This window comes from Larus michahellis, chromosome 1 (assembly GCF_964199755.1).
Source record: "Larus michahellis chromosome 1, bLarMic1.1, whole genome shotgun sequence".
NCBI lineage: Eukaryota > Metazoa > Chordata > Aves > Charadriiformes > Laridae > Larus > Larus michahellis.
The window spans coordinates 40,297,705-40,325,615 of NC_133896.1; the positions used below are offsets into that span (position 1 = coordinate 40,297,705).

General features: G+C 38.4%; 1 protein-coding gene across 3 annotated transcripts in view; it reads left to right on the top strand.

Moving 5' to 3' along the window:
• LGR5 (leucine rich repeat containing G protein-coupled receptor 5) overlaps positions 1-27,911 on the top strand; it is a 94,700-nt gene that overhangs the window by 39,791 nt on the left and 26,998 nt on the right. For 2 of the 3 annotated variants that reach the window (XM_074573255.1, XM_074573266.1), the window contains exons 3-5: positions 12,419-12,490; positions 14,087-14,158; positions 24,980-25,195. In XM_074573255.1, coding sequence (XP_074429356.1) covers positions 12,419-12,490; positions 14,087-14,158; positions 24,980-25,195 — 360 coding nt within the window. The remainder of the gene's footprint in view (positions 1-12,418; positions 12,491-14,086; positions 14,159-24,979; positions 25,196-27,911) is intronic. The other variant, XM_074573276.1, reaches the window with a different exon arrangement.

Consider the following 27,911-nt stretch of genomic DNA (forward strand, 5'->3'; position numbering starts at 1 on the left):
GTCTAGTATTACGTAGAAAAAGTATAGACGATGGAAAGGGATTTGGCTATTCAATTTTGAAGTAGGGGATAACAGCCATTGTAGTTCCCATGCTTCCCTTGTTCTCACTTCTGAGCAGTGGTTGTACGTTTGAAAAATATTTTGCCCATCCAGGCATTGCCACATGATTTTTATTCCCAGTTTACCTGGGAATTCTGTGTTTTGTTTATGTAGCTCAGTTAAAGGGGACTGTTGCAAAATATAACTTTGGCCCATAATGCAGACATTGTAAAAATAAGGTTTTATGAGATCTTTAGACCAAAGCAATGTTTCCATGAAATTAAAATGCATCTTAGAAATGTCTCTCCGCTCTTTGAAATACAACAACAGCAGGATCTTAAAATGCATTTTTTAGGGTTTTTTAGTGTTGAAAAAAGTATTACTAATCCCTTTATTAGAGGGCTGGTTCAAAAATCTGATAAAAGCAAACAGTTGATCCTCTGAGTTTTAGCTTAGATGTTATGTCCTAGATGCCTGGTTTGGCAATACTGGTGAGTCATTACCCCAAAAGAACTGAGAATTTATTAAGACAGTTAAACCAATTGTTTTGACTCCAAAGCAAGGATGTATGAGCCAGGTCTGCTCAGCCAGTTCTGACCTTCTAGGCTGAATCTGATCCAGTCTTCCAGACAAGGTTAGACACCTCTGCAAGCAGCATTCTTGCAATCCTGATGATCATGCCTGGTATTTATCCTTAACCAAAGACTTTGATCACTGTCACTGAAATACAACATATTGAAAGTATGCTGTATTTTCGAGGTGCGTGTTCCTCTAAAAATTTTGGAAAACATTGTGGTACTTTGAAAACTGAACTGTTCTAGCTCCTAAAATGTTTGGTTTTGTGCAAGATCTTGTATTTGTGAAAATGATGGCCTTTCAGGTGTAATTTTCTCTTAAAGTGCATATGATGGAACTCCCACCAAGAAAGAAATATGCTTCAGCTGCTTGATTATCAGCAAGTTGCTCTGCATGAACTTGTACAACACCATTAAGTCAAATTCTTCATTATAAATTCAAAATAACTGCAGATATTTATCAGTATGACTGAGTCCAAGACTTGATCTCATGTGGAGTATTCCTATACATATGCCATTCTACAATATGTGTGGAATGCCCATATTAATAGAGCAGTAAGTTAGAGTAGAGCATGAAAAAAAGATTTTTTAAAAAGTGTAAAGAATTACCTAGGGTGTGACTCTTAGGAGTTTAAGAGGCAACTGCATCTGAGTGTAGACATATCATTTTGTGATTACTAACACTTCAAAGCAGTGCCTGAAACTGTTTTATTTTATAAATTAATGTCTCTATGAAGAGTGAGGAAGAAAGCCAATAGTAATTTAAAACTATTTGAATCAGACCTAACTACAAATATCTCCAACTAGATATATCTCCACACACACATACATATGTATATGCATAAATATATGCACACACACCCACGCATGCACATATATAAGGCTTTTATTTTAATTTTAAGCACAGGAGCATTCTACAGATAAGCAAAAGTCCAAGTGATTTTTAGTACATTGCTATTTTTCAGCAATTTAAAATAGGTGTTTTAGTAAATCAGAAACAAAGGACTGCTTTATTACAGTTATTTTACCTACAGAGTAAGGCAGTTCAAAATAACTTGCATTTCACAAAATGAAGCATTAATTCATTAATTGCAAGGTGCAAGAAAGCTTACTGACACCTGTGTTATTTCTTAAAATAACCTTGAAGGGAATTAAATATATGTACAAAGTTTTGGAGATTGATCACAGTATTATTACAGCAGCTACTCATGCAGAAGTGCCTTTAAAAGTGCATTTTACTGCAATACTGAAGCGCAGAATTACAGATACAATACAAAACAGACGTATTATGTGAATCTCCCCATGATTTGTGTGGAAATCCCTTTACACTGCAGAAGTGGTCGAGAGGCCACTGTATACATGAAAATGAAGTCCTAAATTACCAGGCACAATCCATTACCATCTGTTCTTATTTACTGTTTTCCCTTTACTTCTCTCTCTGTTTGCTCTTTTTTCTTACAAAGAGGTTTTCAAAGCCGTTAATGGGAATTAGGTGTTCTTTTCCCCACTGACTTTGACCAGTGGGACTGAGCTCTCTGGTCATTTACATCTTTGAAAAATGAGAGCATTAGCTCCTGGGGTCTTGCACAGTCTTTATTTTTGTGCTGGTGCAGGCACGTTGTGGCTAGCATTGAAAACGGATTCTGTACTTTTTACTATTCTGTAAGTTAGTAGAAAACATAAAAGCGCTGAAACCATAGTCCAAAACTTTTTGGAGAAAGTGGGGGAATTTACTTCAAAGGTGTTTGGACAGAATGCTTAAATACTAAAATCTTTTCCAAAGATTAATCTGCATAGATTTAAAAACCTCCAAGGCAAAAAACTACAAATATCTGCAACTGACATTCGCAACAAAAGTAAAAATAGCATATCATCTAGTGGTCTCAAATTGTCCACACATGCTTCCTTACGATGTCACTTAAATACCAGTTTCACAGTTCTTGCACAGCAGGTTTTAGTGGAGCTGTTCCTGGTGGAAATTGGCTTATGCCACCTCTGTCAGCTACAGTTCCAAGAACTTTCACTGCTAAATGATTTACAATCCCATAGGTAATTTCAGAGCTGTGCAGCATAAGTTGTGAATTCAATTTCTTCACATAAATTGTGAATTTGGTTTCTTCACTTCATACACGCATACATGTAGAGGCGATCTGTTCAGACTATGCCACTGTGTTCGATACGTGGTGTTTGTCAGTGAGAAGTACCTGCCAGCAGCCAGGCAAGTGGCCCATGGCACATTGTAGATTCTGTTGCCATAAGACAGACTTTGTTGATAACTCAGGGCTGGGACTCCCCAACTTTGCTTTAATACAGCCAGGGAGGCACTCAAAGTCCTGACAGAGGGAATTGCAACAGTCATCTTTAAATTAACCATATGTTGGTAAAAACAGTAAGAAGATGTCTATCTAGTTAATCATTTGGAAGCAATTATGGTACATTTCTCCCCTAGCTTTTGCATACACAGTTAGTTTGATTTACTAGAAAAGAACAAACCCAAACACAGAAGATTCCTACTGTATGAGATAACAGCTTGTAACCTTCACACTCACAAAATAAGGGCCCTGATGTTCTGGAGCTGTCACTGCCTTTGTTGCTATCCCTTTGATGCCACCAAAGCGAGTAACAACAAAGAACTCTGACATGTGGATGTGTCAGCCTGGCACCCTCCAAACTGCCCTTTTTGCTGTCTTACCAAGAATGACAAGATGGGGAACAAAAAAAAAAAGAGAGAAACAACAGAGCAAATGCCCTTACTAAATTAGAGCTGCCTGCATTGCTTGTTGAATAGCTTGTGCTGACAGACAATTATTCTGGAAATGTTAATGCAAATTGCACAGAGCAACCTTGACACTGGAACTGCTGTGCATCTGTGGTGTAAAGGGGAAGAAGGGGAGAAGATGGGGGAAGGAAGAAGATAAAAGAGAAGTGAAAATAGTAAGATATGCATGCTCGTGGAAAAACTAAATGTTCTAGGTTGAAGTCCAAGTGCTGCTGCGTTGCTCTTACTGAGGGCATGTTGAAGTTTATTTTTGGCTTGTAGTTTGTAAATGCTTTCTGGAACTTGTAATTTATTATCCAGCAATACTCATTAGGAACTAGTTTAGAATATCAAAAAAAAGCCATAGGAAGAGCTTTTTGTGTTTTGCGATCAATACAGATAGTGAAATTATACTTAATTAAACTATGGTGAAACGGTTCTTTATTAAATGTGCTGTATATCTGTAGATCCTGAGGCAGGATTTTAATTTGAGTCTTACACATTCTGTGTGTACTGCAGTAGCAAGTAGGCAGAAATAATTTCTTTTTTTGTCAGTGGAAGTTCAGCCTGTTTGTAGACTTCTTGATTTCAGTGCAGTGAATACTTCTGTTACCTACGCTGTTCAATTTTCCACTTGCGAAGGATTACGGGTAATGAATTCAGCCAATATCACATTTATACCTAATAGGTTTACAAGCACAGTAAAACCAACTTCTTCTCTCTAAGTTGTTTTTTTGAATTTCCAAACAGCGTTAGCAGTAATTTCTCCAGTAGTTCTTTGGTATTGCTTCATTGTACCACTCAAAGCACGGTAGTAACCTCAAAACTTGGATTTACACAATTTCTGTCCTTTGCCTATCACACAGGAATGACAAAACAGTTAACACATTTTTCATTATTGATAATTTGATCATAGTGTGTTGTACTGCAGTACACTTCATCCAGTTCCTGTTATTAATGATTATTATTATTATTATTATTTCTTACCCTTTCTGGTGATACTGGCACTACTGGGATAAAACCGAAACAAAAACCAGCATCAGAAGTGTAAATGACACTTGGAAGACCCAGCCTAGGAAATGTAAAGTATATGCTCCACCATTTGTTGCTCCATCTTACTGTAACATTTAAACACTGCAAAAAAGAATTTTAACAAATTTAAGATTGATCTGTGAGTAGTGGTTTGGTGATAGCATTCTTCAAACACAGAAGTGAAGTTATGTCTCTTATCGGTTGTATCCTTGGGATCTGCTGCTGGGAATCAGCACAGGTATTCCTGGATGATGTTGGAGCACCTCCGGACAGTTGGCCTGGCTGCAATCAGAAGGCAGGTACCTGGCTGGCTGTTCAGCAGAAGGGTCTTGGTGGAGCCCTGTAGAAAGGCTTCTGCAGCGCCGAGAGCAAAACAGCTTGTCTCAGTGCCGGCCATGGACAGCTTCACGAAAGCAGAGATCAGTTGTCTTTAGCAGTTATTGGATCACACTCATGCCAGGTGCAGAAAGAGTCTCTGCCTTTTATAAGTGGAGAAAGAAACAGTACGTTTTAGACCACATCCTTAACTGACAAAAATCTATGATCTGTTTTATCAAAGCCAGCTCAAGATCAAATACACACTGATTTCATTCCAACTGCTTGAGCTCAGTTGGAGTTATTCCAGTTTACACCCTATGAGAATTTGGCACATGCATTTTAAAAGGCAATTAGGCCCTCAAGCAAGAACAGACTGTGTTATACTTGAATTTCCAACTAAACTATAAGTAGTAATAAATATAATATACAGCACGATTATGACTTGCACACTCCCCTCCCCTTTTTTAAAGAAAGGAGAATATCTTTACATTTTCTTCTTTGATCTCTCTGAGCATCAGATTTTTTAATATATCATTTGACCCACATTTCTTTTTATATTACTATAATGATTACAGTTTTAATTAATGTGACAGATTGAAATATAAAAAGATAATTAAAATACCGAGTAACATTTAAATTCCTAGTTTAACAAAGTAATTCCTCAAAAACATTTTGAAAGATATATGTTGATATCCTCCATTAATTAACTAATAATTAACACAGTAATTAATCACCCATTAATTCATACATTTCTATTGCATTGGCCCAAGCATAATCACTAATAAATGGCAAATTAACCTCTTCTCTCAAAATTTTAGTTGACTTTGGATAAGTGCTTGATGAGTATCCATATGGTCAAAGCCTTTTTGATGTAAGAAGCAGGAACATTTCATGTTACTTACTTATAGATGTATATGTAAACTGAAGAAAGTTATAGTCATAGAAATATAGAAATTATATATTGGCTATATATTTATATAGTTGGACTAAATATATGCGTAGTCGGGTGCTTATGTATCTTTGATTATGTTTGACAGGAAACAAAACTGAAGCAAAAGATTCAAGGTTGGTAATTCTTCCTTGAACAGAGGCAATTTTTTCTAACCAGAACAAGTTGTTTTAAGAAAAGATTTGGAAATTTATGTTTTCCTGTTATACATCCATGTTGTTCCTCCACAAACAGCCATTTCCTGTTTTAGAAATGGAGATAATAGTTTTGAGATTGGTACTAGTGTTATTGGTACAGCTCCTCAGCGAAGAGATAAGTTACTGGCAAATACGATACTGAGGTAGGATGCAAATGAGAATCCTGTTTCTCCTTGTGTCAGCACAAATTTTTCCACAGACATCAATGAGACTAAGATTTCACCACGGATCTTTATCAGTTATTCAGAACAATTATGGCAGTTGGAAAGGCAGATCAGGCTTTTAAGAAAGAAGTTTCAAATTACAAAAGAGAATTTCTTATCTGTACCCAAGATATAATAGACACAATTCACGATTGCATGAATTTGAATGGAATTTTCTACATGGCATACTAGAGTTTTAGCACCAGATTCAGGAAGTTTAATACCACGTAGCAACAGAACTGTCCCAACTGTTGGCATTTTTTCACTGTCTCAGGCCTTCTGTACTTTCCATTTCTATTCATAAAAGCAAAGATTTTTTTTCACCAGTCTTTAGGTTCTTCTGAATAATTCCTTTTCAATTTTCTGTCTGGAGTGTTTGTTAATTGTAATGAAACACCTGTTTTACAAAAAACAGGAAAATATAAAACTGATATAAAAAATATATTTATGTTAACCTACTCATCTGTAAATATACATATATATATATATAACTAAATTCATGGTAGCATACTCTTAGCACATGCTGTCTTTGCTGTCATTCCTTGAATAAAATCAGCAAACCAGTTAGTGAACAGAAGTAAAATTCAGAGTCAAAGGGACTTCGAGGCAAGACAGTAGTTTACAGAATTATTTTTTTAGAAATCCCTCAGTATCTACATCGTTGAAGGATGATTTCAGGCTGCACTCACAATTACAATATGCATAGGATATTGCAGTACATGTGGAGTGATTAAATATAATGCAACACAAATGATGCAATGATATATAACCTAATCTGTATTAAAGGGCATGCACTGGCACTAGTCTAGAAATATTGAGTCAGTCTGGTATTGCTATTACAGTTTACTGACGTAATAATGAGAGTCCAATATATTTATCATAAATTTGAGTGTAATGAAGTTCCACTTATCTGTGTCCGAAACAGAATTACAACAGATTTCACTGGATTTTCACTTAATAGTGGAGCTTCACTCGTTTAACACTGCTTTTTTCTGTCATATGTTGAGCCACACCAAGATCCAGAGTGCCACGTATTCTCCTACATTTCAGCACTTCGCAAGATTTGATCAGTAACTAGTTCCAGAAAATTCCATTGTGCTAATCCTGTTAGAACACGGCATGAATATTAATTAATGTAAACATATGCTTTTTCCCAAGGAGACTATTATCTTCCTTTCATGTCCTTCCTATAGGTTTGACACTAGATTTTGAAATGCACTTTACAGGTGCTTGTTCAGCATTTGCTGCCTAGATCTTACTCAAGCAAAGAAGCAGCCACTACCCATATCATATTGTCACTGTTTGCTGCAGACATTTGGGAGTAGCTGGGTTAGATTTGCCACAGCTTCTTTCCATGGTTAGTGGAGAGATGCTTTCTTTATTAAATGCCACAGTTTGTTAGCTGTAGAGAGAAGTCTGTAGTGAGAGTTCCATCCCAGCAGGTAATGAGGAGACGCTTGGTACCAGGCAAAGGTTGTCCTGATGTAGAAAACAACATCCACGCACAAAGCAGTTTTGAGTTGGCAAAGAAAAATCATTGTACTAAAAACATAAAGAACACAGTTGACTGTGCTCAGTCACAACTTCATGTTTATTTGCTTCTTTCTGAGGAATTAAGTTTTTCATTTTAGACATGAGCAACAATGGAAAGAAGACAAAGGAAAGTTTCTGATAATTTTCAGAGCTTTCTGTGGGTGTCTCATTAGTTGCATTGTCTTTGGGAATGTTCTTCTGACTTGGTGACCACCATTTGTCAGAACTGTGACACTGCAGGAGAGGTCAGAATACGCCAAAGGGGTAAACAGATGGCGAACGCTCAAAGGGGAGCCCGGACACACCTGAACTTCTTCGGGTTCGTGGGCCGTGAACCAGACCTGCAGCACTGCAGGTATTCCAGCAGTGAGCAGAGATTGCCACCTGGGCTGAACTGTGTTGAAAGATATTTTATAAATTGCTGCCATTTGAAAGGATGGAGGCAACATGCTTTTCTCTCGGCTCATTTATTTTACATCTTTTAGAAAGAAACATGCAGTAGTATAAAAACGTAGCCTATGTAAAAGCCAAACATATCCTGGTATCTTGACTCCAACAGTGGCAGGTAGCAGGTACTGAGGGAAGCATGTGGTAACGCTTCCCCATAAACATTTCCAGCCTCCATCAATTTGCAAGATTATATGAAGCAGCGTAAGTAAAGTCAAGTTCTAGAATAATACAGCTTCAAAAATCCAAAGCTCCAAAATCAGTAATGCTGTGTACTTTTGGTTACTTTTTCATTAAAAAGATGTGATACATTTGAGCCTGAATGTACTTAATGAGGTATTTCTAAAGTAATGTCAGAAATGCTGGAAATAAAAGAAACAACTTTTAAAAACTGCAAATCGAAGTTGTTCAGACAATAGAGGCCAACCATTTGGTTATGCAAGTGCTATAAACAAGCTAGTTCATTCCTGCTCTCGGAAATCATTAACTAAATGCTGAACTATAGGGACAGATAATATGTCCATCCTCATCTGTTCAGGGAATGCAGTATTTACCCATCCGGACTAAAAACACTACCCAAAGTCCATCCAAAGTTCAGTAAAATACTGGGCAGCTTCCCTCAAACAGTTTAGAGTAATGGAAAACACAGTCCCTGAAGTGAAGAAGCATAAACCCTGATAGATACTTGATAGGTACTGTAGTGTCAACAAGGGGATTAATTTTCACCTATGCCAAGACTGAGAATAGAAACACAGTAATAGCAGGAAAAACCCACAAGGAAGGCATTAAAATGATCAGGAACAAATAAGCCAAACTTAATGAGCTTTGCAGCATGCCTTAAAGAACTGGTGTGCTAACTTTCATCCAAGAATATTGAAAGAATTAGATAACAATCCCAGTGAATCATTTTTGCTGATTTTTACCAAATGCCACAATCCTGGGGAATTCCAAAGGGCTGGGAAGATGCTACTGTTGTGCCAGTGTTCAGAAGTGGTCTCGTGGAGAGCCTTGGGAATAAATAGGTGGTTTGCCTGAAGTCGGTTCCACAGAAAATCATGAAAAGTGCATCATGAAAAAGAATTTAATATGGTGATTGAAGGTCAGACAACATCATTACATAGAAGATAATTATTGCCTGATGTCTACCTTTTCTGACATTGTTAGTTCGTTTGGTGAGAGAACTACACGGACATGCATGTATTTTGGCATTTGTGATACATTTGATGTAGCCCTCTACTGAAATATGTAGGGCCCTACATGATGAGTGTGATCTTCTGCTGCATAAGCAGAGGAGTATCATATAAGATAGTATTAATCGCTGTCTGCAAAATTAGTGATAGCTCTTTCCAAACTGAAAAATATTCAAAGCAGAAATTCACAAATGACCTGAGGTTTGAAAAAGGCATCAGTAGTAAATGCAGAAGCTGTGTCTACCGAAAAGATTAACACATGGTTTCATCTGTCTAAAGTGTTTGTACAAGGCATTTAATAATTAAGAAGTTGTGATCTAAAAGGAAAAGAAGCAGAATATAAAACAAGGGTTGGAACCTGAAGAGGAAAAAAATACATCTCAGTTTAACAGTGCATGTAACTATCAGTCAGAACAGCTCAGGAACATGGCTCAGCATCCCTTGCTTACAACTGTCTGTCAGCTTTGGATATTCCTCTCAAAGGTGTTGCAGCTGGGGCCATGTGGAGACGTTGTGCTCTGAGGGTGGTATATTGTGGGTGGACAGATGATCCAAATGGACCTTACGGTCAGAATGACAACAGCTTACTCTGAAAAAAATCTTCTCCTGAAGACAGTTCGACAGAAAAGCTGGCCACAAAAAGAAACAGGGAAAAAAGTTACGTGGAAAAGTTTTAGCCATCAGAGACTAGCTCAAATACAGCCCAGTGCAGTACAGTCACACTAAAACCATCCTGACTGTCAGTGAGATGTGTAGCATGTATTGGTGCGTCTCTGTGTTTAGGTATTTCTTTCTAAATATATTAGATATACATTTCATAAAAATGCCTTTAAAATTGTGACAGTCTGTTTTCAAAAAATGATTTTCTCAGCCCATTTTAAGAAGAGTATTCCAGTTCAAACAGGCGGTATGAATGTGTAGTGTGTTTGGCAGTTTGCACTGCAACAATTAGGAAAGTTGCAGCAACACAGCCACTCTCAAGAAGGGATGGTGGCCTGACAGAGCACCAGCTTGAGTCTTCAGACATATGGGTTTAGTCCTCTGCTCTTTATCAATCTTAATGTATGACACTCAAAGCAACAACTTATAGCTGTAAGTGAAAATCTCAATACCTGTACCTAGTTTTTTTCCAGTAAAGTTTTGCAGACTCCTCACATTACGGTTCATGCCAGGCTTCTGTCCAGACTCATGTCCAGTCATGTCATTAAAATAGCAGAGCAAAAGGGTGCTGTGGGAGTGAAGCAGTCTTTAGTCTTTCAAAAAAAATTATATTATAAACTGAGATGAGTATTAGATAGGTCCTGAACCCCTACTAGTCAGCGATCCACAAATGGCATTTACTTTCAGGGACCCAGTTTGGTGTGCCTAACCTAGCACACACCTCCTTGATCCAGCAACAACCCAGAAGTCATTGCCATTTTTCTTCAGAGTGAAAGCTGAAGCTGGAGAAGCCCCTTACACATCTGAAAAATCATAGGCTCAGCCTGTGAGCGCCTCACCTCAGAGCAAAAGTGAGCCAGGTTTGGTTCACTTATCTGCCTGCAGGAATTCAGGTGCACGTACCCAATTCTCAGATGTCTGAGCATCAGACTCCAGTGTACTCCAAGGTGAGACAAGCTCAGCAGCTCTGTCTGAAGCTGAGTGCTTCTGCAGAGCACAATTAAATTAATTTAACAGAGCGAGAAGGAGCCACTTGCTCAGAGTTACAGGTCACATCGCTCAGCAGGTGTGTGTGTAGAGGGAAGAGCCTTTTCCACAATTTGAAAATACCTGAAAAGTCTTTGGAGCTGGGATCTGGAATCATGTTTTCTTTCTTTATGCCCCAATTTTTATTTTTATTTTTATTTTCTGTATGAAAGAGATTCTAAAGAGAAGGTGTGCTCAGGACCCTGTAGTTAGCTTGGGGCCACTAAACTCCAAAGGAAGACAACATTTAAGGGCCGGTCACTGCTGGATCTTTGGGACTTTGGGTGCAGTAATAAGCCCCCGGCCTTTTCCATGAACAGCATTGGCAACTCTGGTGCCTACTTCAGTGCTGTATGTTCCTCTCTGGCAGCTTGGTCTGGGTCTAGTCCTGTGGACTTTCCTAAGCGGCCAAATCAAATGTCAACTCTGTTATCAAATCATCTGGTCTATGGTAACTGTCTGCAATTTTGGTGTGCAGTATCTTAGCTGATGGGAAATATCAGTTACACTCGGCTTAACTTGGTCTGCAGATAAAAGAGGGTTGCATCGTATCAATCCACATTTGTTGCCAGCTAAGAGCAAACACTATGGCTCTACTGACACGGAGTAACTTGATGGGGAATCTGACCCCTACCAGTCAGTTTTCCAGCTAGGGTACAGGTATTACAGCACATTCACGCTGAACTGAGATGTCAGGAGGCTGAACACAAGATATTTTGGAGTTGCACTGATGGGGAACATAGAAATGCCTTTATTTCATATCAAATGCATGATCTCTTTCATAGACACAAATATTACAGAATGCATTCTATTTTTGGCAGAGTAACACACTCTACAGAGGTATTTGCTATGCTTACCTAGGTCTGTAAAATACTTTTAGGCATTCTGAGAAGGGAGAAGCAATAGAAGTAGGGAAAAAAAGCCTTACAGATTTTAGCAAATTCACTTTATGCTAACCTATTACACATCTGCTCACAGGGAAAACTATGATTCCACCAGTACAGCAGTTTTACATATAGTTATTTTTAAATGAACTGTGATTGTAACTATGTAGATATGTTTTGATATTAGTGCAAATGAGTTAAATATGCATAGACATCATACATGCACAATTCTAAAAGTGCATGCCTGTAAATCCAATTACTCTAATTGTTGCCAGTGTATCTGTATTTTAATTGCTGAGATTGCTCTAATCCTTAAAAAGAGCAATATAAAGAATTAGATGTGCATTCTAAACCATAAGCTCAGTTTGCAGTGAAATTGCATTTTCGTCTCTGCAATCCAGCTGTCAGTAAATCAACTGTACAGTTAAGGGCTTCTCTTTTTTTTTGCTTTTAAAAGTGTATTAATGACAAAACAAGGCTCTTAAACTACTGCCTCTGGCATCAGCCGCTCAAACATAGCTGTATTGCACTTTTTAAAAACCAAATTAATTCCACATGAAGAGAAAAAGTATTCACTCTCTTTCTTTCCCTTTTTCAAACTTTGCAGACGTCTTGCAGGAAATGGCTTGACATACATTCCTAAGGGAGCATTTGCTGGCCTTTTCAATCTTAAAGTGCTGTAAGTAAACTGTGTGTTGTTTGATATATTTCTGATTTCCTAAATGCTCCAGGGAACTAATTAACCAGTGAAGTTTTGATCAAGTAAATTACATATTTTGATCAGCTCATTTTGAACAACTCAACTGAAGTGAAGATACATATGAACATCATTAAATCTTTGTTTTTTCATATAGAAAATATCCTAAACACAAAAGTTGGAAAACTTTAATGGCATTCTAAAAACAACTTGCTCATCAAGTAGATGTCTCTGTACAATATCAAAGGTAAAAATTGGTCCAGTTAATAGCTTCTTTAATTGTCTCAAAAGTTCCGATTTCAAGTCTAAAGCTCTTAGTGGACTTTTCATGATCACACAAAACTGGGGGTAAATTGCCTTTTCCTTTTCTTGAGACCTGGGGGGGAAAACCATTATTGTACAACACCATGTTCTTTAAAATGCAATTTGTATTTTGTATCTTTTTCATTGTGATTTAATTACAGTAAGCTAAATTATAAAAAATATTACAAACCCTGTATTATTTGGAGTAGTAAGACGGTATATATAGTTACTAAAATTATTAGCAGGCTACATCTCATAATATTTATACTAGAGGGGATCTTTGCCTATGTAAAGTTCACAGAAACCGTATTATTAGCAAGAACGCCAGCTTCCTAGGCAGCGTCAAACCAAGCCAGATGCTACTGTAAGAGTATTCAAAGCTCTACTGAAAAAATACCTAAGTGGGAAAGAAGTATGAAGAGTTTCCCACTCCATCTACTCTTAAGTTGGCCAGCTGTAGCTCTTTTTGGCCTAAGGAGATTTAGGCCTGCCAAAAATCATTTCATTTACAATGTCCCATTGAGTATGCCTCATTTTGAAGGCAGCGTGTACTACTTCAGTTTTACCCATGTAGAATCCTTTTATATATGTGGGACTTTGTCCAAACAAGGACGTTAGGCCATATTCAAAGGGAAGAAAATATTATTTTGGAATGAAAAGTGATATTTCAATCTTCGCAAACTTAATGATGTGATATTTCAGAAAAGAGATTTGTCAGGTCATTGCTAGCAGCCTTCTGTTGGAGAAAATTTATTTCATTGAGAAAAATTCAGCAGTTTTTACAGAGATAAAATTTTATTCGAACCAAATCATAAACTCATACAGTTAAAAGTTCTGTTTGCCATAGTAACATTTTCCTGAGTAAGGATTTCAAGAGTCAATCAAGAGCTTTATGAGAGTAAGGAACTGAAGCACTTCCGAAGGAAAACAAAATCAGTACATGAGGATGACCATTTCAGAATCACTGGACGCAATTAGGAGCTCGAGTCCTGTTGAAAGCAAATGGGATTCATTCTTTTAACTTCCTCAGCTGCTTTGAAAATCATGTTCAAAGCTCATGTGTAGCTGCTAACAAAGCTAATATGCTACAGGTATTTGCTTTGAAGAGAACTGGCATTCGGCAGGGGCGGGGGAACAGAGTATTTGTGCAGCTTTGCTTTGTTTGTAATCTTGAAGTAGAACCAGTACAAAGGAGGTAAGCTTGGAAGAAGATGTAAATCGAAAGAAATTGTCTTTACTGTGTTGATTCTGGGTTTTTTGCTACTCACAATGTAGGATGCTGCAGAATAACCAACTACGCCAAGTTCCTACTGAAGCACTCCAGAATTTGCGCAGCCTGCAGTCTCTGTGAGTATACTTGATAAATCAGCTTGTATCCTTGCATGAACAGTAATGTATGATTACCTATTAATTACTTGTTAATATCACTTAATAATGTGCTGAATCAACTTTTTCTTTTAACTCTCTTTGAGCTGCTTTTCAAGAGAATTGTACTCTCAATTAAACTTCAAAAGTGACTGATTTCATTCCAGTAATTTCATGACACCAGCAGCTTCTTTGCAGCATTATAAACTGGTTCACCGTCTGAGAAGACACTCCTTGCTCTGCAATGCTTTCTGTCTGTCAAGAGTAATATGGTCCCTTGAGCACTGGTCTTTCCCATGGTTTCTTAAGATTCTTTACAGGGGAAAAGAAAGAATCCCAAATGACTCCCTTGGTTTTTTTCATTTGGTGTAATTTTTTTCTTTTTAAGCAGTATGGAAAACACTATTAACTCATGAAACAAAGTGTACTAGAGGATGCTTAATTATATTCTGTGCTTCAGGCAGGTCTCCGTATTTATAGTTCTGGACTGTGCCGTGCTGACTCAGTCCACGAGTTTCAGTTTTAACAGAACTCCTGCCAGAACTGCTAGACCAGGAGTGAGGATTGGCTGCTTCGTGGTATGAATGAAATTATTTTGATGTGCTTCTGCCCCATAACATAAGGATGGTTGTACCAGGTCGTGCTAAAAGCTGACCTAGCTCAGTGTCCAGTTCTCAATGGCAGTTGCCAAAGGAAAACTAGAAGGTCTGGCAAAGAATACAATAATACTCCTTTGGTAATCTGTCCTGGCTGCCAGAGGTTTGCATTCAGGGGCTCGCTGAGCCTATTGTGGCTTCTTTGAATGTAATAGCTCTTATAGAATTTTCTTCTAAGAGTCTGTACGATTGCTTTTTGAGCCAATGCAACAATCATGATTTTTTGTGGCAGAATAGCTGCTGATCAGCTAACCCTGTGTAAGCATGGTGAAGTACCTCCTGTTATTTACTTGGAACCTCCCACCACATTTGATGTTCCCTAAGCGCAGCATCAGGAGAAAATAGAAACAGCAGTTTTGCTATGCCAGCTCTTACAGACCTCTGTTGTATCTCCATCAGTCATGTTTTTCAGACATAGCCTGTTAGAATTGTTTCTCATGTGGGAGCTATTCCCTTCCTCTGGTCGTCCTTGTCACTCTTACTGAACATTTTTTCAGTTCTCGTATATTTGATTTGAGAGAAGTCAAGAGGGATCAGACCTGCACAGCCCGTTTAAAGTGTTTGCACACCATGGATATATAGATGAGAATTATGTATGCCTTTTTGTTCGCTTTCCTACTAACTCCCCAAACTTCAGTTTGCTTAATTTTTTTAACCTTTACTGAACACTGAGCTGTTATTTTCGTACTTACTACAACTGCAGATCTCTTCCTAGCATGTTAGTAGCTCCTCAAGAGTTTGTCATGTAAAGTTTGAATTGCTTTTTCCCTAAGTGCCTCACCTCACTAAGACACCTATCTAATACTGAAATTCATCTGCCATATTCTTGTTCAGTCAATCGAGTATCTTGAGTTCCTTCTGCTGCACTTGCAGTTCACGTTTTGCAACCACGAGGCCACGCCTGCTGTCTCAATGCAGGACGCAGAAAATAGAATATGTTTTTGAATTATCCACAGAATTCCACGGTCACCTGATACAAAAAGATGACTAAATTTTCTGAAGTATCTCATGATTTTGAATGCGCAGCATAAAATATCTATATAATTGAAGATAAAAAGTCAGGTTCTTTGGAGAGAGTAAGATGTCATCTGACTCTTCTCTGTGGTTTGGTTGACCACCTTATATTTTCACAGAATTATTTTGAAATAAAATTGTTTTCCTAAAAAGTTCCGAGATCCGAATGTGGAAGTCGATCTGGAAGTTCAAATAACTATCACAAAAAGTGTTGCTACAGTGTGTGGTCATCACCAGTGTCACTAGTAAAAGTCAAACAGTGACAAGGATACAGTGAGCATCTATACCAAGCTATCCAGTCTGGCTAGAGTTAAGATTGGTTGAGAAATGTACTGTATTGAACATGCTCTCTTCCTTTTTTGTGTATAAAGAAGTTCCACCAGAACATTAACATCTTTTGCATACATTCAGTTCAGCCAAAATCTGAAGAACAGAATTAATGAAATGAATTGATTTCCAGCAAAGCTATGTCATCTGTGTATAACTTACCACTACACAGACACACATTATACTGTATTAATTCCCAGGTTCTTAAGTCCGTCTTGAACAACACGTACCTCCTTAATATACAACGCATTCGTTAATGTTTCTAAAGGTGAAACAGCCCTAAGAATTAATTATCTTATAATTGTTATTTGGTCAGTGACTTTTTTCTTTATTGACCAGACACAGACTGAAATATCTCAGGCATATACTTTTGAGGTTACGGTTCTTTCCTTTGATCTTTGAAAAAGTCATGAGAAAATGCTGGTCTAGTGACTATATTAGATTTTCTTTCTGCTAAACAAACAAAAAAAAAAATCTTGCTGAGATCACATCACTCTATACACAATCTGGACCAAAACACGATAAGCCAAGCAAACAAGAGTTCCTTTGTTACTCTGAAAGAGACTGTTGAATTTTCAGTGCAGTTTCTAAACAAAATGACAGTCTCACTCAGGCTTTGTTGCAAATATTTTTTTCCTTGGGCGAAGAAGTTGAAGACGTAAACCAAACATAGTTTGTGCAGTCTGTGTAAAGGACTGATATTTTGTGACAGAATTAAAACCGAAGAAGAATAGGAGTGGTCAGTAGAAACCTTTAGACAGCTGTGTAGCAGACCCAAGATGGAATGATATGGGTTTGTACAGAAAAGCTACTATCACCTGAAAGACGATCACCAGCAAAAGAGACCTCTTTGAGGAAAAGAAAACTATTATTCTTTTGTTTGCTTAAACTGGGTTGTGCCTGTCAGATAAAGGTGTGCACAGATTCAATTTCTTGTTTCATACAGTCTAGGAATGTTCTGTTCACAAGGTGGTTCTTGCATTGGTTTCTGATTTTCAATAGGAATTATTTCTTGAAACCTTTGAAATAGCAGGGGTCTTTTCAAGAGCGTAAATAAGAGGTTAAAAGCCTTCACAAAGGCAGTTCCTATAAGATAGCAACTTCATGTATTTATTATGTTTAACTGTGCAAGTGGCACGATTTCTGGAAGCCTCATTAACCCTTTGCTTTAGGTTAGTATAGATGCAAAAAACTGAAAAGTGCTGACAGGACTCAAATCTCTGCTTTTTGTGGTTTTACTCAAGAAGGGCAGTCATGTAGAGGGGCAAGCCGTACTAACTGCCTTGCTACCTTAATCAATGTAAAGAGTACTACATTAAAATCATTTTTATATAAGCATACATATATAACTGTGTATGCACAAATTGTACATGCACAATATATGGGGGTATATATATGCACACACAAGTTTTCCATGTTCACTCGTAATGCAAGTTCACCACAAATTTTTGCCCAGAAAGGTATTTCTGAATGATAGGCTCTCCTTATTATCTAGTTCCAGGCTCAAAAATGAGAGTATATGTATAAATATTGATAGATACTTTAACTCATGTTAAATGGCCTGTGTCGCACAGAACAAGGACTGATGTATTGCAGGAAAGAGCAACAATTTCTTCCACCTTCCTTGTCCAAGTTGTAATATTGTTAGCATGCGGAATGGCTTGACAGGTTTGCGTGTCTTAAGGCTTGGCCGACGACAGCTGACATTATTCAATAAATATGATAAAATGATAAGTGGAAAAAAAAAAAACAAACCAGAAAACCCTACGATTTGAGAATTTCATCTTCAACAGCAAAAACCTATGAGAAAACCTTTGTATTGTTTCCTCAAAACAAGCAATGTTTTTTTCTGTCACTTAAGCAAAAAATAAGATTAAACAACATTACAATCTTCTCTAATTTTATAAAAGTCTTTGTAGTTCAATAGTCAACAACAGTGACTTGCTACATTGATTAATAAATGAGTTCAGCTACCAGAGCTTGGACAGTGATTGCGTAGGACTCCAGTTCCCTTTGTGACAGGAGGATTTAAGGAAGTAACCAGAACATGTTGATTGCAAGATGTGGTTTTGATCCTCAAGTTCTGCAGAAGCATATCTTCAACTTATTATATGGGCTATAATTTTCCTCTGAAATCTAGTGTGAATACAAAATATCTGAATTAACAGTCCTGAGAATTCAAATAGCGTTTATTTCTGTTAAGCCAAAAAGAGTAAAATATGTTCGCAGGTACCGTGATTGAAAGGGAGGAACACACAATCACTTCTGTGTTACAATTTAGATCTTGGCAGCAGAGTTTGAAGCGTCACTTGAATGTTGTCTTCCCTGTTACCTTGAGCAAATGTATTTCTTCAGAACCAACGACAAGCAGATGGTCTCTGGATTTTGTTTCCCACAGCATCAATACCTCCATTTTGCTTTTAAATCAAGAAGCGTTTCAGTGATTTGGAGTATACCTGTATAGTCCAAAAACTTTTCACATATGTATATTGATTTGTTTTTCAAATATTGCTGTTAATTAGCAGCTTGTTTTCTGTCCATTTTTTTCATTTAATGCATGTATTTGTTTAAGTAGGTGGGTTTTTTCTCTAGTATAATTGTCATGTCATTTCTAATGACATCCCTGATGTACCAGAATTGGCATATAATTTAAATATTTTTGAACAAGCAGGGATTGGCAAAGCAGGCAATGACATACCAATAATTTTTTTTCCCTGAACGTGTTATCAAAAATTTTCTGTTACTAGCAACCGATAAGTTGCAGATCTCCATTTGCGCATGTTGATAAATAAAGGAGAAAAGCGTTATTGGCGTTGCTGATGGAAAAGCAAAGCTTCTGCTGTTGTTTTATTGGTACTATTGTAGTACGACCCTTCGCAGTGAATACTACAGATGAAACTTCGTTCCCTGTTCATTTGCTTGTTGACATCATTGTTAATGAGCAGCTTTTACTGCTGCGTTGTCAGACCCAGAAATAGTCAAAATCGAGAACAGATCGGGTGCTGTTTCACTGCCCGTGCCAAACAAGTCATGAAGGGAATTTAAAAGCAAGCATTATTTACTGTATCACCTGCTTTCTTTCCTGTAAAATTTAAGAGGCCCTTTAAAAAGAGATGTTTTATAGTAGAAAATAGGGCAGAATACAACAAAGCCCATCTTCCAAACTGCTGGAAACAGTTGATAGAGGGGAAAAAATAAACGCACCTTTTCTCCCTTGACAGCCTGCAAAGTTGGAATTTAGTGAAGCAAATTAATTTGACTTTACGAGTAACAAGATAAGAAAATAGTATCAATTAAATTTGTTTCAAATTTCCCAACAGACTTTTTAAATTGCTTAAATTTTATTTTTAAGGTATTTCAGTATTTGTGGAGCACCTGATGGTGATACCAAGTTTAACATAAGAGATTATCTAGAAATCATCTTGGATGTTCTTAATAATTGCCTGTCTGGAACAGGTCAGCAAATGGATTTTTCATCTTCTCCTCACTCCTCCAAATATTTGGCATTTCAGGAGAAGTTTCCATTCTTAATCCAAACAAAGAGTTGAAGATTTTGAGGGCAGAGTTCTGAAATGCTTCCAGTTCAGGCTTGAAATGAAAAAGCCTTTTTTTCAGAAATGTTAACTTCAAGCGATTTTTTTTTCCATTTTGATGCTTGTGTTAATAATCCTGATTTTTAGTTAAAAGATTTCATCAAGCTTGATGAAATCACATTCTCTCAAGAGAACTGCTTTCATGAAAAGGCAGGAGCTTTAGGTGTGGTTTTCCATGTTACACCCCATGATAATGAAGCCTACAGAACTATCCTTCTGAGGAAACCAGGTACCTCAACAGGTACCCACAAACTCCCTGAGGAGGAATTTCCCACAGCTTAAAATCAAGCATGTGTCTCTACACATTTGCAAAGATGTCTCAAAACTCACCATTGCAATCTTCTCATTTTATTGCATGTCTTAACCATCTGAGCTACTAGGGCCCTGGGGCATAGTAGATAACAGAAGAGTAATTGAGCTGTGTAGCACTAGTACAATACCAGACCCCCGCTCTCAGTCACAGACACTTTTCTAGCTTAATAAATGACTGGGAGGAAGACAGAGGTGCAAGGTTCCCTAAAATACATGTGCTACTATTTCATTTGTGTGCAGTCCCTAACTCAACCAGCTGTGGGACCAGTTGCTTTCAAAGTCGGGTGAAAATTGGCTGAACCAGATCAGCAGTTACAGACCACGGAGTGACATTTTCTTTCATCCAGTAGAAGCTACTGGGCATCTGACTCTTTTCTGAGCAATTTTTTTTATCATGTTTGCAAGGGACAGAAAAATTTCTCAACCTCAGAACTACTAGCCAAAAATCATCCTGCATGGCTGAAGCCCACCAGGACATATGCCACGTGTGGGAGGAGGACAAGGACCTGCTGTTGGAGTGGTTAGCAGCGTGGTGGCTCACACTAGATTTCCAAGGAGATCCTCCTGGACACCATACAGTGGCAGACTGTGGCTACAGCCAGCCTAGCAAAGCAAACAGTGCTTCAGAGTGCTCTCAGGCACTGGCCATGACCGTCTGTCCTGCTGCACTGTTAACAGGGTCCTTGGCACACTTTTGACCTGTGCCAATTAACATTTGTCTGAACTTTTCGCCGGGGCCATCTGGCAGTTCTCACGCCCCTGGGACCGTCCCCAGTCGGTGCTCTGCATACAGCCATCTCATTTGGGAGGCTAGGAGAGGTCACTGGCATAGCGCAGGCCACTGTGAGCCAGCTGGCTGCGGGACCCGGGAGCGTTCCCAGCCACACCAAATGTGCTGGTCTAGCCGTGGACTCCTGATCTGAGTGTGCAGCCAGATTCCTAGGACAACCCAACAACTCCTGCTGGCCCCCACTTTTTCCCGCCGGCAGTGATTGAGGGTAACTGGTATCAGAGCCAATCTATCTTTGTATAAAAACAGCATTTCAGCTGGCTTTATGCAATGGGCTAGCAACCTGGCCCACCGTCTTGAATGGAGGTTTACCAGAACACCTGAGCAGCATGTTTGGCTATGAAGAGAAACACTAAGAATTGAAACTCCCAGAGCTGCAGAGACCTCCCCATGTGAAACTGAGCAGTGGGACAGAAACAAATGCTCCTAAACCGCGACTTGTGACTTTTCTTTTTTGGTCTTGCTGCTGCCACACAGGGTTTTCTGTATCGGTCCAGTAGAAGCCCATACAAGGGCAGAGCTGAAAGTGAGCTGTGGGAACTGCTGCACTGGTGTGTTGTAATTAAGCATTTACAATAGCCCTAGCATTTTCCCCTGTGGACTGAAGGGGATATCCTGTGTAAAGGGGCCATGTTTGAAAAGCATGGCTCACAATAGCCAGCTATATTTTCATTACATCCACTTTTCAGAGCCAGTTTTGATGTTACTTGCCATTACTTAAATGGGGCTTTAGCCCAACTCCTGTGAAGAAACGCGATTGAAGATGATGGGGCTGGCAGGTGACCGCCTCCTGCCCATTACGCCCGCTCCACACGGGCCCCCTCCCCAACCTCTTTCCATCATTGCTCCACACCTTGTGGAGTAGCTTGGCTGCGGCTCTCTGCATAACAGAGACAGGTCCGGAGAGGAGCAAGGCGGTAGGAAAGGGAGGAGAGCACGCTTTCGTTAATCTGCTGTGTGCGCTCACTTCCCTGCCTCCCCTGCCTGTTACATAGAGCCCCAATTCATTTAGTTATACCTTTCCTATTTTAATCTTAAATGTCAGAAGAAATATTTTGTCCTTGACTTCTGTACCTGTTTTGGTGGCTCTGCTCTTCTCCGGTCCCTTTGTTGTATTCAGGCCCTCATCCATTCCAAGGAGGGGCAATCCTTGTAGTAGCTGCTTATTTCAGAGGGGAGAATGACCTGGGAGAAATCGCCTTCCTGATCCCATATCTAGCGTTTGATTTAGCCCTGAATGAATGAGCAAGACACACCAGCAAGACATTGAGGAATTTCTTGATCACAAGGTACATCCAGGTTGTACCTGGGCGTGCTCTTGACAGAAGACTCAGAAAGAGGAAAAAAACATATATTCCGTTATAAATCTACCAATGGCATAAAACTAGGTATCCAGTCATACTGAACTGATAAAAAAATGCAAATCACATACTTTTCAAACATCTACCTTCACCCATTCCAGAGTACAAATAAATGAGTCCTTTTTACAATTCTGTATGAATAATATCTTTTCATAATTTATGCACATGGTTGTAGCATTCACAGTATGCCACAGGAAACACCAGTGGGATACAGGCCACATAGCTCAAGCATTTACTTTGAAAGGTTTGGACATTTTAAGTGAGCTCATGGTGAATTTCATACTGGCTGCTTTATTTACATGCTGCCTATCAGAAGAGATCAAGGATTTCTGTTTCTCTAAATTGGCTCTCTCTGGAATATAATAGCAGCTTTCAAACTCACCACATGTTATCTATATATTTTCAATTATAAACAGGGTCATGTTTGTGAGTTAATGGGTTTAGTTCTGGAAGTGCCAAAACTTTCATCAACACATGTGAAACAATTGGCTGAAAACAGTGATTTTGATCAATGCTTTATACATCAGTGTGCATTACCTACAGTACGACAGGAAACATAACCACTGCTGAAACTTTTTAATATCTGCAAGAGGGAAAACGGTACTTGGAAATTTTAAAAAGATTAGATAACAAAAGAGCACTTGAGGCAGTACTTCTTATGAGCACTTACAGGATATGTAATCCAGTTATAGGACCTGCAGCACAAGTCTTCATAGCTTCTTGGTTTATTCCAAAGTTTATTTAAACAATAATGCAACTACCTAGAATGTCATTTATATTACGGCAGTCCTGTTTTTCCGTCTATGCTGTGTATTTTGTTTACATAGCCAGTGATGGGTTTATATATGGAAACTACAGCTATAAACAAAATCAGTTACTTGATTTGCCACCGAATATCGGTCAGGTAAAAATCCTGGTCCTGCTGATGACAGGGGAAACATTGCCATTTCAGCCACAGGGTCACACATAAACAACTGGCTGTTGGCTTTGCCATGCAGCCGGGCATCCTGTGAGTAACCCCTGTGGAGCCAGTGTGGGCGTCAGAGCTGCCGAGGCAAGGTTCCTATTGAACAAGATCTTAGCTGTAATACAGTAACACGTTTAGGTTGAATAAAGCCTCCATTCTTTAATCAGTGTAACTGTCAAACTAAGGCAACTGTAACTTCTTAGTTTACATACCAGCATCACCCAGGGAAGAAATGTACTTCTGACTGAACACAAAGAAACCTCATCTACTCATTCAAATTATACCTTATTTGAAAGCACAGGCGTAGCAGGGTTGTTGCCTGGGGAATGGGGGAGGTACAGCATGAGTATTTCTAAACATTTCCAGCCTCACCCATTTGTTGACAGACCCTTGAGTTATTTTGGAAGCTCTGTCTCTGCTGCCTGCCATGTCAGTTATTATTTTGAAAATTTAATTGTACAAGGGCTTTGACACTGAACTTTATAAATTTGTTCCGACTGACCTTGTCTCAGTTATTTGCCAGCCTGGCACAGAGCCTTAGCAATCATTATTCGTTCTCGTGCAGTAGGTAGGAGCAGCATGGAGCAGGAGATAGAACGGACCTGACATTTTACATGACTGTAAATGAAGAAGCAGCTTTAAATAAAGAGATTAGTATGCCCGCCACAAAGAGTATTGGATTTCTCTCAAACTGACAGAATTTAGGTTGTACAGACTTACTTCTTTGTACCCTGGGTGTGTCTGTTTGTTCTGTAATGTTTTCAAACATCTATTTAAATTTATTTCTGTTTCACCATTCACTTAATTACTTCTCTGTACAGACATCTTCAAGAAAAGTTTTAGAGCGTGGCTTTCATGTTCCGAACAAGGTACACGTCACTACAACACATTAAAAGCAGAAAAAGTGTATCAGAATACAGATCACCAGCTGGATGTTTCACGAAGTTTCAGAAAGCTGAAGCACGCTTTTAAATATTTCCCTGAAAGCATCACAATGGGAAAGCAAAACAGCAAAAGCAAAAGCCAATGAATGTATGACATAATATTTGTAGTGCTACATCTGCAAAAGTTTTGGTAGATTTAATCCTTATTTACACAAGTGTGAGAGCAAGATATCACCTGCAGACTTTGAAAAGGTACCATGTGCAGTTGAGCTCCCTCTGTTGGCTCTGCGGCAACTGAAGTGTGTTTAATAACTTCTTTTTCAAAATAAATACATCGCGTTAGTAATACTGATCTCGATTTAAAAAAAAAAAACCACAACAAAATACAAACAAATATTTTGCTCCACTACTAAAAAATGTGAACTTCAGTGCTCATTAGAGTCATTGGAATAAACAATATGTAAGAAAAGGTAAAACGGGAACAGAGATTTAGAAGTGAGTTTTGTTTTTGGCTCCTAGAATGGGTGTCTAGCATATGGAAATCCAAATCATCCTGCAGCTCAGTGATTTATAGGTTCTGAAAGACAATCTCTGTCTGAATTTCTTATACTATTTTATTCCAGACTTTCAAATAATTGGGAAAGGAAACAAATTCATACCCGGTTTGTAGAGAGACTGTGCTCACGAATTATCAGTGCGTGCTCTCACTGAGTCAGTGTCTCCAAAGGAGAGCTGTCTGCGGAAACCCAGCTGACAAAGGGACCTGTAAATGAAAAATGGATGTGGCAACTCACGTCCATCCTTTGGTGTTATGTTCTTGGTCATAACTTCTGATATCCATTGTGTAAGTCCACTGTTCTTTTCTCAGAGTCAATTTTCTCTATTTCTTTTTCTCCTAGACGTCTGGACGCCAACCACATCAACTATGTGCCCCCCAACTGCTTCAATGGCTTGATCTCCCTTAGACACCTGTGGCTAGATGATAATTCTTTGACAGAAATTCCCGTCCAAGCTTTTAGAAGTTTACCAGCACTTCAGGCAATGACATTGGCACTGAATAAAATTCATTACATACCAGACTATGCTTTTGGAAACCTCTCTAGTTTGGTAGTTCTGTAAGTTTTATCAATTGGTTTTTAGCCACAATCTCTGCTTCTTTGCAGGGCTTTGACCATTTTGTGATAAATGACTTGAAGATGCAATGTTTAATTTAGACATTGCTTGAGACAACCTTTAATAATTACATGTTCCCCTAGTACTTCCTCAGTTGGCAAATGATAGGTAAAGAGGTCTGTACATGGTTTAATTAAACGTCTGTTGTATCTTACATTCTTGATATTAAACTGATATCTCGGGGCTATAAATCTGCAGTTTCCCTTCTACAGTTGCACTAGGCTTGTGATATTCCTTTACCAAGTGGTCAATTCCATTTGTCGCAGAAATATTTTTGTTTTAAAGATAAATTTTCTGGCTTGTATATGTGCTACAGAACAAAATTTTAAAAAATTATCTTGGATAAAACGATTTTTTACATCTTCCTACACTTAAACTAGCATTTGTTAAATTACTTGTTTTGATCTAGCTTGAAATTTTCCATCTCCAGTAAAGAACTACATAAGGAAACTAAAAAAATCACCCTATCTGGTCAGCAAAACAAACAGGAAGAGATGAATTGTGTGCCCTCTAAGACTGTAAGGCAGCTTGTACTGAATGAGGGAAGATTAGAAAAAGGAAATGATCTAAAAGCTTTCTGGGTGACTTGGAAATGCCATCAAGTGGAAAAAGTATGCATTTCCCTTCATAGAAAGTATATGTAGTTTTGTATTTTGTTATTTTTGCATACCAGTTCAACTGAATGAAACATGCGTAGCTCTCACCAAAATCTGGAAGGAGTACTATGGAGCGTGGTTTCAGGTTTTTATCTTCTGGGAATGTACCAAGTGGAAAAAATTCTAGACTGGCTGCAGAATCTTAGGAGGAGAACTGAGGTGGAGAAGTTATTTCAGGATACTTTGGAAAATGTTAGCATTATTAAAGAAAGAATAATATATTCAAGTTTTACAAGCTGTCTGAAACCATAGTCTGTAAGACACTTAGCATATTTTAGCATATTCTAGCCCCAGCTTGAGCACTGAACCTGGCATATGCCAGGGTTCTCTACTGACAGTTATAATCGCCATCTCTGCCTAGTGCTTAATGTATTCATATAAGCATATAAGGCACCAAAAATGGAGGGCAACAGCCGCCTTGTGTCGCAAAATATTTACTTTCTGTTTACACTAAGCATCAATCCCATTCAAGTTAAAGAGTGGATGGACTTGTCATTTGACTGAGCTTCTAGACTTAACTCAGTAATGCCAAACACAAAAGACTGTCTTGAACACCATGCTCTAGATCCCTTCCAGAAATACAGTGGTAAGAGGACGGTTAAGAGATGCAGGAGAAAAGTATTTCTTTTCATGCCCTGATCGCTTCTCCTCGGTTAGGTTTCCTTATTTTAAATCTGTCTTGCTCATTTCTAATCTTCTGGGCTTCACATTGATTAATAATTGAATCATTCCTTGTGATCTACAACATCTGACATATTTGGCGCATCAAAATCTTTGTGTGTGGTTCTGCTTTCTTTTGCTTGCTACTCTATTCAGTCTGGCAAATTTTCAATTCGGTGCAAAAACGCACGGTCAGTTGGAGCAGGTTTGAAGCTCTGTCATGACAAAGATCAAACATAATTGGAATTTGAAGGTGCACTCTTCACGTTAACTAAAGCATTAAAGGTCAGTGTAGTCATTAATAAAACAAGTTGATTAGATTTCTTCCTAGGAAAGAAAAACTCACAGAACATTTGCATTTTGCCATCAGAATCCCTGCCTTTTATGAACAGGTAGATTCAATTTCTGTAGGTTCTGCAGAATATTCAAAGAGCCTCTGATCTTTAACATTATTTTCAGAGCAGAATGAAGCATTGAAGGGGGAGTATTTAGCAACCCCTTGTTCACAGCCTTTATTTTCTTTTAAAGTGCTACTCCTGTAGTTTCCCTCCACTATAAGGGTAGAGTGTCAAGAATAAAATAAAAGGAAAAATCTGGGGAAAAGGCATCCTTTTAAAAAAACAACCTGAAGTGGCTCCAAGTTGTATCTACTCAACATTAATAAGCTTCACATAGCGTGGGGGTTTTCCATGTTGGTCTAAAAGACAGAAATAGGCAGCACTCTGAGCCTTCATGCAGGGCAATTGGTTGAAATATATAACAAAATTACTTTCAGTTGCTAAACATTTGAGAAAGTAGTTGTTGATTTTTATAGTTTCAAAGGAAGGCAAGTTGCAGCACTTTTAAGATTGGTTACTTTACTCATCTCAGTGAAGCTATGACTCTTTTGTCCTGTTGCTTTGTGTCTTCTTTCATTCTGCAAGCCTAATGCCCTTTTCCTGTCTGCTGTATTATCCGTCTCCTCACCTGCTCCTGTTCTGTGCCATACCCTCTAACACCCTCTGTATATAAATCTTCCAAATATACACCCCACACAGAGTTTTTAAGGCAACCTTTTGATTAACCGCCACTGAGAATATGTCTACAATTTTGCAGTACTTGATATGCAAACCCCAACCTGGAACCACCAATGCAGGTGGTTTTAAAACAAATCCCTTTTATGACACCAAATGGAAGCTTGCATGGGTGGGGAGATATTGGGAAAAAGCTAGGAGGGTGGCAGAGGTGCCTCCTACACATGCTTTTGCAAGAGCATGACTTGCATGTAATCAGTGCATGCCAGAAAATAAGTTTCTTGTGATTTAACCATCAAAATGTTTTGCTTAAGTCCACTGTGTGCAGT